Source organism: Mesitornis unicolor, unplaced genomic scaffold (assembly GCF_000695765.1).
Source record: "Mesitornis unicolor isolate BGI_N332 unplaced genomic scaffold, ASM69576v1 scaffold31629, whole genome shotgun sequence".
NCBI lineage: Eukaryota > Metazoa > Chordata > Aves > Mesitornithiformes > Mesitornithidae > Mesitornis > Mesitornis unicolor.
Window position 1 is genome coordinate 327 of NW_010208573.1, and position 10,475 is coordinate 10,801.

At 40.2% G+C, this 10,475-nt stretch overlaps 1 protein-coding gene across 1 annotated transcript in view; it reads left to right on the forward strand.

Annotated features, from left to right (window-relative positions):
• Nucleotides 1-498: 498 nt before the first annotated feature.
• TFDP2 (transcription factor Dp-2 (E2F dimerization partner 2)) overlaps nt 499-10,475 on the forward strand; it is a 19,129-nt gene continuing 9,152 nt past the window's right edge. The window contains 5 exon segments of the mRNA XM_010192565.1: nt 499-515; nt 5,636-5,683; nt 6,968-7,130; nt 7,580-7,723; nt 10,141-10,209. Coding sequence (XP_010190867.1) covers nt 499-515; nt 5,636-5,683; nt 6,968-7,130; nt 7,580-7,723; nt 10,141-10,209 — 441 coding nt within the window.

Here is a 10,475-nt window from a genome sequence, read left to right on the forward strand (position 1 = left end):
ATAGTCAGATGAGGACTGAAGGCTATGAAGATGAACAGATACATATTCTGCATGTGTGCTTATGATTATAAATAGAATTTGTATGCTGACTTCTTTCTAGAAGTATTCTCATTAATCTTAACTTAATGCAGAGTTATGGTGGGCTGTGTGCTCTTTTTCTTAGGCAAGAAGAAATTGTTTCTGGAAATAAAATGCTAACAATTTTAAAGGTAAATATGATGTAGTTTTGTGAGGTGGCCACGTGACATCTGCTAAAAGGTCGGAGGCTGTTAGGTGGGGGTGTGCTCGCAGTGCATGAGACAAAAAAGGTAACCTGATTCCAGAACATTACAGTGATGGGAGAATTTGTCAGAGCACTATGCATAGCTTACTAAGGCAGTAACTGAAAACTCCTTTTCCTGCTCTTTTTAGGTAATATTTCAGTAATCACATTACCAGTTTCCAGCACCAACTCCCCAACTAAGATTTTGCCAAAAACCTTAGGACCTATCAATGTGAATGTTGGACCCCAGATGGTAAGTTTTGCGACTCCAGTAATGCTGACTTGTGTAACGTGACTTCTTGATGCAGCATGGAAAGATGAAACACAAAGATGTGAACAGTGCTAGGAACTTGCCGCTTCCTGCTCCAGCTGCACAGGCCCTGCAGTGCCCCACCTGGATGGAAAGGCTGTGTGGGTACAGCAGGCTTGGCATGCCAGAATTGGATCTTAGGGAGATACCCGTCTTCCTGCCACTGAATGGAAATTGAAACAATTTTAACCGTTACTCAAAAGTGTATTAAGAAAAAAAAAAGTCTCATTAAGAACGTTACTGATACTCTGAATAATCTGAGTCGTGCTCTCACCAGCATTGCCAAAGAGTAAATGTCTTGAATGTGTTGCTAGAGATTTAACTTGCTGCAACTAGTCTTCTTAAAACTGTCTTCTCCTGACAAGATAACGGTATATGAGCGTATATTGCTGCGTCAGGGATTTTGGATCTGATTTTGAGGAAAAAACCCTATTTTCTGGTGGTCAGAAAACTAACTGGGCACTACAGTGAACTGTTTCTAGTAACCTGATACCTACTTGCCAAGCACTTAGCTTAAGTACAAGAACCGTTTGTGTTTTATAATAAATCTGGTGGCTCCTTTTCACATCAGCAGTTATTGCGGTTCTTCAATGGCTTTTGTCCCAGCGTGACAAGTGGGCACAGACATCGCAGCCGAGCCACCCTGAGCTGCAGTCTCGCAGTAGCCACAGGCTGTCTGCCAGACAATGGTGTTTCTCAGGGTACTGATGCCAGCAGTGCTAGAGCATGGGCCCTGGAGTGTTTCACTGGACTCGTTCTACTAGGAAAGATGTGTTTTGTCAGTGAAATAAATAATAGCCAAGAACAGGGGAGAGCAGTCCGTTAATGCAGTTCCTACTCTTGAAAGTGATTTCTCAAAGCCCTGCTTTTGGTTTAAATGAACCCCAGTTACAGTTCAGGTTCTATAGCAGGCAGAAGTTGCAAAAGCTACTGCATGGTATGAGAGACACATTTTATTGTATTTATGTATTATTATTATTTTATTCTGCTGCTTTGCAGTGATAGATTTATACTCAGAAAATATTTTATTACTAAATAACCACTAACACAGGCCCCCTAAGACACCCAGTGTATGGCTGCATTGTGGGCCACATAATTCAAGAGAACATTCACAAGTTCCTGTTAGTGGGAATCTTCACACTACTTTGGTGTCACAGCTGTGTTAGCAATATCCTGCTGCTGTGAGGGGTTTTTTTGCATTATTTAACTGCTGTAGGGCACTGCTCAGGGTCCTTCAAACCAGCACGCAGCCCCCAGGGTCAGTGGAGTGGGATGGTGGCTGAATGGTGACCACTGGTCTGAGTTCCCTGGGGTAGGGCTGTGCAGATGGTGAAATCAGCACAATTTTCAGGCTGGATTCTTGTGTACAGGTGTTTGTTGGAGTTTCTTTAGATTCACTCTGTAGGTATAAATTTAACAGCATAAACATTATTGATAAAATGTTAATGCTTAATTACAGGGATTTAACACATCATACAGACGCTCTATTTGCTAAATGAAATTAGGGTGAGGATTTGTTTCTGTTTTATGCTATGCAGTGAATTTACGTGATTACTTCAGGCACACAGGAAAAATGTTTGCTGTTAAGATGGAATTAGTCCTGAAAATACTCAGTGTAGCATTTTTCGTGAAAGCAAACGTTCAGTACTATGTTTAAAAGTGACGCTGAGGGAACGCTGAGTTGCATCCCGGTGACATCGGTGTCCCTGCACCCAGGACCTCGCAGCTCCGGTGAGCAGATGCCAGGCAGGGGCTGGGGAGGAGGTGCTGCTCGGGCCCGCAGCCACCAGATGGCGCCAGGGGATGGAGGAGATGGGCCAGGCTGCGCTGGGAAGCTCAGTTTGTTACGGCGGTTGTCCCAGAAAATTCTGAGGAGATGGGACATAAAATTCTCTTATGACACACTTTATCAGGGATTTACAAGACATCAGTAGAGCAACACAAAACCTCAGAGTGGGTGGAATGTGGTGAAGTTAATTTCAGTATGCAAAATATTTAGAATCTTTTTTCTCTGGCACGTGTCTGCCGTGTGCTGGCAGAACCATATGCTTACTGCAGACAGATCTTATTGGGTTTGCTTTGTTTATGTGCTGTAAGAAACTGATATAAAAAGTTACTGGATGGATTGGTGTTTAACTGAAATACTGCATTACTGATTCTCACTTGCATACTGGTGTTACACCAGTGCTGAACGTTTTTAAAAAGCTTTTAAAAGTTAATCATTCTGTCACAAAATGTCTCTGACCTCAAGCCAACATAGCAGTAAGTTGATAAAAGTCAGCACCTCTCCTGTGCTGCGTGCAGTGTGAAGCAGCCAGCTGGGGACCTTTTGTTCTCCAGTATCAACCAGTAAATACCTTCACTCATACCTGTGGTTTGTTTTCCTAGATTTCTGTTTTCACTTTTTTCTGTCAACCTATGCGCTTGCAAAAATCAGATAAATTTCTGTCTTCAAGACAAAAAAATAATATGTCATCATGATCTGGTGTCAGGAGGGATGTGAAGTAATGCTCAGGAAATGGGAAATTTTTCAGATAACTGTTTTTTCTATTTGTTTAAAGAATACTGATGGATGCCAAAGTATCTGCTACATGCTTACGTGGGTGCTGGGCAAGTTAAGTAGTAAAGGAGACTACAAAGTTCAATACAGTAGGCACTCAAAATGTCACTAACAACTGGAGTAAAGTAAAATAAAGCTGTAAAAGTGAAATAAGGTATATGAGTAAAAAGTACTGTCCAAAAACACTTTGGTATGAATCTCAGCATACTGCAATCAAAATAATTTAACGTGTTTTATTTTAAAAATTAGCTAATTAATACTGTTTTATTTTAAAATACTCTCAGTTCTTCTGGTGACCGACTTTAAAGAATGAACTTAGATGTGATTTAAAAGTTGAGATCAAGTGTCTTAGTGCTAACAGCCATTGTACAAACAATTTTGCCAGGTCTGAATAAATGCAAATCCTGTCTATACAGTCCAAACCTTACATTTAATTCCACAGGTACAATGTTGTATTATTAGCCTGGAGGAATGCCTTGAGATCTTGTGAGTGCTAGAAACGGATTGTCTGGTACCAATGACAGACAATTGCGAGAGAGAAATCCATTGTCAGGGAAGCTTTATTGATTACAGTGGTCAAGACATTGCCTAGATGTAACTCTTGAAGAACAGACCTATACAGGTTCAGATCCTATGTGCCATACCTAGTAATTATTTAGATTTGTCTAGTTCTTGACCGTGTGAATAATACAGTAATGTGGTACAATTAGTAGAAAACTCAACAGCATTGTAATTACTGTCACGTATGAAGATCTGATGACAACTCTTCTGTATATTTGACTGCAGCTTGTATCTGGTACAGAATTATTTTTTTTCTTCTCAGTACCATGCTTAGTATGACTTTTGAGCTGTGGTAACCTCTGTTTTCTTAAGAGAGCTGTGTTTTTTATCTTTAAATTTAACAGATCATAAGCACATCACAAAGACTGGCCAGTTCAGGGAGTGTTCTGATTGGGAGTCCATATAACCCAGCTCCAACAATGGTCACACAGACACACATAACAGAAGCTTCGGGCTGGGTCCCAGGGTAAGATTTTTGTTTTACTTAAAGATGTTTAAGGATGTGTTCTGACCTTTTCCTTTATTTGCACTGTTTTATCTGTATGTTGGCTTACTGCTTCTAGCTCTTGCACAACTAGAAAGAAGTATGCTTTCTTAAGCTTCACCCATGAGCTTTCTTAAGCTTCATCCAGTCCCAGTGATGGAGATTCCCAGAGAGAAGTAAGGTTGCAGTGCATCAACCACCACCAAGTAGTAGCACCATCCTTCTGTTTGTATTCTGTCAAAAGCTAGACACAGTATTGCCGAGCGAGCTTAACTATTGTTTCGCCCATTAAAAGGAGCGTGATGTTCTTTAGACTGCCCAGTGAATGCTGATCCCTGCAGAAGCCCATGCAGTCAGTCATATTTTCATCTGAAGAACAGGTGGGGAAGGTGGTGTTGAACCTAAGTGGTGAGCCCTTGCTCAAGACTGCTCCAGAGGACTGCAGGTCCTGACTCCTTCTTTTACTCATTTTACTCCTCTTCAGAGATTCCAAATTGTTTCCAAAGTCAAATGAGACGAGCATATTCGTTCTCAGGGCTCCGTACAACGCCCGCCCCAGCCCTACTGTGTGCAGACCTCCTCGCACAGTGTCACCGGTTAAGCACCACGGACAGGGACTGCCAGCGGCCAAAATCCTTGTGTCACTGTGGAGGAAGACGAGCACTGATGGGTTCTGGATTGCCCAGCCAAACACTGGCAGCCTTCCATGGCACATTATCAGGGTTTCAGCTGTTTAAGTTTCTGCCATGAGCCCTAGTTTTGAAACTGCAATAAAATTACTGAAGTAATTTACTGATTGCTCTCAAGCAATGTGCAACAATAAAAGACAGGTTTGGAAGCACGCTTCTGAAGTGTGCTTGCTGTAGCTAACGAACAGAACGATAAGGAAACCGGCAACAATTGGTGACTCCTACTCCTGTCCAAAATTCATGTCAACTACTTCAGAGTATGTCTCATCAGCTTTGAATGCCTCAGCTCTTGTATGAACAGGCTTAGTGTTTTACCTCATTTTTTTTGTTTAAAGATATGAAAACATTCAATGTCCTGAAAATACAGGCTGTATCTTACGCACCGTTTAAAAACATTTTTCTTCCACATGGAGGAATTTTAAATAGGAATTTTCAAAGTAGCCCAGCTTCTCCTTTTTGGTGGGATTTGGTTATTTAGCTCACATCAGCACTTCCTGTAGTTCCAGATGAAGTGACGTTCCTAAAATGGTATGGGCAAAGCATGGTAAAATTGGGAATAGAACTTCTCTGGCAGTGAGCTCAGACAACCTCCAAAGTAAGTCCGAACGACCTTCTCTCAAATTTTGTCAAGCTCTCTGTGTGCTACTTTCCCCTTTCAGTAAACATGTAACAGCAAACATTAGTACCTAGCCAGGCCCCAAATACACTGATTTTATTGGTCTAAATATATAAAGTTATTTTCATCTAAGTTTAAACTGTCTTTTCCTAGAGACAGAAAGCGGACTCGAGAATTTATAGAATCAGATTTTTCAGACAGGTGAGTATTATTGAACGTGTTTTTTACATACACGGGCATACGGGGTTTACTTCTGCAGATCTGCCCTTCAGAGAGATGGGTGTCCAGTGCCCGCTTCCAGCAGTTTTCACCCCGCCACGTAAATGCTCTGTTTTGTGCTATTCCTTCTAGTTATAATTCATTACTCTTTGCTTTATCACTTGTGATGAATACATTTGCTGTTACAAATGGTACTGGGAGTTGTGAAAAACAAACACAACACATCTTTCAGAAACAGGATTGTTCTGCCTTTCAGTGTGACAAAGACCTGTATTTTCCTTTGCTTCCGAAACATCTTCACGGTGGTTTGATTTACCTACCAGGGGTTACTCAAACTGACCATCTGCATCGGGATTAGGAGTGCTGTGTTTTTTCAAATCATCCGGTGTTCCTTTCCAGTGTTCTGTTTTCTCAAATACATTCAAAATTCTGAAAAACATTCTTGTATTTTAATGTTTTCCTTAGCTTGTTACTGTTAACAGAACTAGCCTTTTTCTGTAAAATAACAGATTTCCCTGAAACATTATGAAACCAGTTTGTAAAACTGTAATTAAAAAACTAAACAGACAAAAAAACCCGAACAAAAAACGCAGCTGAACTTTTTAAAGGCTTCTGTTGAAATATGCATCCAAATCTAGCTTCTGTGATAAAACTGCTCCTGGTTTTTTCCGTTACTATTATCTAAGCTCTTGCTTTTCTGGAGGAAGAAAGTGAGTGGAAAATAACCCTGACAGTTGCCAGTTACTAACTGGCACCATAAAAACACAAAGAGTTTCCTGTATTTCAGTCTTGACTATGATGGCATGAGAGATTAAACTTGGTTGTTAGCAGAATTAAGGTATCTTTTGCTGTACTGTAGCTAAGGATGGCTGAGCCTTTCCGTTTTACGCACAAACATGACATTTCCCTGGCAATCTGGGTTCCAGGCACATAAACACCCTGTGAGCTTTTCCCTGGTTTTTCGGTTGTTCTTTTGTAAAACTACTGGAGATGAATTACAAATCCAGTTTTTTTAAGCGTCCGCCCAGCAGCACATGTCCGATGTCGAAATGGCCAAGAAAGGGGAAGGGGCTCCAGTGTACTTTTTTGTCAAATTGTAAGAAACAGGAAACTGATTCAAAAAAGCAGAACAGATTTATTTTTCATTTAGGTAGTACACAACGTCGTAAGTCCTGATTCTTGTTGCAAAAACTAGACCTTTTGCTGTGTATCAAAGTCGCTTATTAACATTCAATGGTATTAAAATAATTACTTTTCTCCTTCCAGTAAGAGAAGCAAAAAAGGAGATAAAAATGGGAAGGGTCTGAGGCATTTTTCAATGAAAGTATGTGAAAAAGTTCAACGTAAAGGAACAACTTCATACAATGAAGTCGCCGATGAGCTGGTGTCAGAATTCACGAATTCTAACAGCCACGTAGCTACAGATTCGGTAAGCAAATGTGTGTTGGAATTTGTTACGCGATTGCTGTCCTGCCACACTCCACTCCACTTACTGAACTAATTCCCAAATGTAAAGACTTACCCTCTGGAACTTAAAAATATATCATTAAAATGAAGAATTGAACTCCCTCTAACTTATAAACTGAACAGAGAGGTCTGCCAAAAGAACGGTGTTTTAAAAAAGGCTGCTCTACCCACCATGTGTGGTCTTGTCAGGCTTTCCTGCTGTAGCAGGCTCGAAGCTTCCGTTTCCACCCAGACACGTTCATGCGGTATCCAAGTAGTGGCACAAAAGACGACATCGTGTATAAATACCGCTCTGACCCGACCTGGCGGTTTGGCTTTGTATTTGCTACGTATCTATGAAGGATGTCTTCAGTCTTTTACTAATTTTTAAATTATTCTGTTGTAATTAATGGTGTACTGTTTTCTTAGCAGGCTTATGATCAGAAAAATATCAGACGGAGAGTTTACGATGCCCTTAACGTCCTGATGGCAATGAACATAATTTCAAAGGAGAAGAAGGAAATCCGGTGGATTGGCCTTCCTACAAACTCCGCCCAGGAATGTCAGAATCTAGAGGTAAAGTGAGGTAGCTGGGAAGTTCTGTGTACCTCATTCACAGGTTGTGATAATGGAACTGCTCTGCTTTAGAAGAAGGGTTGTTTTGTTCTCAGTTTGAACCTGATTGCTTTTGATTCTTGCACACTATGAAAACACAACTTTTGGTACTTGACTAAACTGAAAGGATATGTTTATGTACACTTAGTTCAGTTTTATTTAGTATACATTATGTAAAGTTAAGAAAAAAAAAGCTGTTTACCTTACAAAAATGGACATTGATTAAATCAGGGAATTCTTTTAAGATTAAAGTCTGTAGTAGCCTGAATTAATCAGAAGAAAGTCAAAAGAATTTATGGTGCAGTTATACTTACAAAATGGTACACATTTTAAAGCAGACCAATTTTCTATTAATGCCTGCACTTGGAAATGCCATTCAAAGGAAATTAAATTGAAAACTGATTATTTCTAGGATGTCAAGTACTAGTTATTTGCTGGCAGAGAAAATAATGGAAGTTTTACTTATTGGTTATTTTCCATTATTTTTCCAGCAAGCTAAGAGTTACCATGGTTTTGCAGGGATGCCAGAATTTATATGCGCAAATGTTGCTTGTCCTTCAGGCTAAATGCTCTATAAATAAAAAGCCCAAGTTACTGTATGTACCGCAGCGTGCTGTAATGGCTGGCTGTAAATACATCTTAATAATTATTGTAGTTGTGATATTTGTGACATTTAATATCTTAAAAGGTGGATGGGGGTGGGTGCCTCTCCAGTACAGAGAAATTTTTTCGTACAGGTGCATTTGCATCAATTTTATCTCTAGATGTGGTAAGGAAAATGCTTTTAATATCCCTGTCCATTACAGCAACTTGGAAAATACATCCACCCAAGGAGTATGCATATGCTCAATCACTGCACTCCAGGATTTATTTTTTAGAATTATGGACAAATGTACATTTTACATGCATTCATGTGAATGTATCATCTTCGGTGTAGGTTATTGTTTAAAATCTGGAACGTGAGTTTCATTGTGTCATCTACAGTGATCACAGGCTATTCACTGCTTCAGGCTCTAATTACAGCTGCACAAAATGGAAGCCAGGCCTGTCTTCTTAAAATGTTGCTTCCTATGACAAAACAGAAAAGAATAGAAAATAAAGCTGCATTTTCGTAGTGTGAAAATCAGAATTAATTTTGCTTTTTAAGCTGTATAAAGTGGTCACTCTTCTTATAGTGTAATTCCATAATAAGATTACCAGTACAAAGATGAGGAATCAGTACAAAAAAGCTTGTTATACAGAAAGCATGTCTAAAATATATCTGTACTGTTTATCGGTTTTAAGAGTTACACGTTTGTCCTAGCAAAGGAGGTCATCTACTGTGCTCTGGAGGAGGCGTTTTAAACATTAACGTGTGTGTGTGGAACAACCAAAGCAGTATTGTAAATAAAGTAGGGGGGTTTAGGCCAGCTAAGTTTTAAGAATCCATTGTTCAGTTTCAGTGAAGGTAATGAAAAGGTAATTTAAGAGTTCAGTGTTTTTGGACGCAGTGATACAGGGCTGCCACCAGCAGCACAGTAAGGAAAAATACCTTTTATACATGATGCCTGCTGTGCAGATCTTTAGTGCTGCCCCAGAGCACTGTTTAAAATACCTCTGGTTGTGCCTGCAGTTGTCAGTAGGCATTCAGTACCATTGCTGTCCCAAACACTGCAGAGTTGGGTTAAAGACAGCTTTGGCCCATAAACTGGCACTAATAAAACTGTTGCAAGAAAAGGATTCTGTGCTCATGTAGAAAATGTTACCTCTACCCCCTTTTTGCTGCTGAAATCTTGTTAGTTTAACCAAGTCTCAAACAGGTAGTCCAAACCAGAAGTGGAGGTACTGGAATTATGCAGGTGATGCTGCTGAGCCCAGTCCCCACACATTCACGTCCAGTAGCTCACAGCCAGGAGAGCAGCGCAAGGGAGCGCACAGTTCCAAAAGAATGGTGGGCAGGAGGAGAAAACCAAAACCCAAAGCACCTCCTGAAGCAAATGTTTAATTTGGTAATGACTGGCACTCAGTGCACAGTATAAGGGGAGGAATGGGTGTGGAAATAATAGAGTCTGTTCTAATAACTGGTACATTACTGGAGTTAATGTTGTTGACAAAGAAATAAATTAGTTTGTCAGACCTTATTTATGGAGAAACTCGTGTGACTATTCCATTAGTCTGCGTGAAAAAGAAGACAATACAGAACAGATGGGGAGGGCTGAAAAGACACTTGCAGTTCACTTACTGTGCCGTGGCACTCGCCACCATTTACAAAGAAAGTATGGATTTTTGTCATGGTGCTAGCACGCAGATGTAGCGCTAAAGACTGGACTGTTTGGCACAATGGAACAGACGCTGTAACCACGTAAATTATCTTGATGCATATTTCTTTATATTTTAAGATAGAAAAACAGAAGCGGATTGAAAGGATAAAACAGAAGCGAGCCCAACTACAAGAACTGCTGCTGCAGGTATATTTAATTATTTTTTTCTATAAATGAAATGATCAAATGCAAATCCAACATGTCAGAACTTCTGAAGTTCTTCCTGTGTTTATTTAGCAGCTATAATACACTATGAAGAAAAGTTCCAGGCTTGTGACCTTTCTGGATTCTATTAAGGGGCTCTCTGAACCCTCATTTTCCGGCTCATTTTTACCTGTTGTAAAGGAGGACACTGCACTTGCGTGCCATGAGCTTTCGTGAGTGTTCTGCTGAAGCTCTGTCAACGTTAGCAG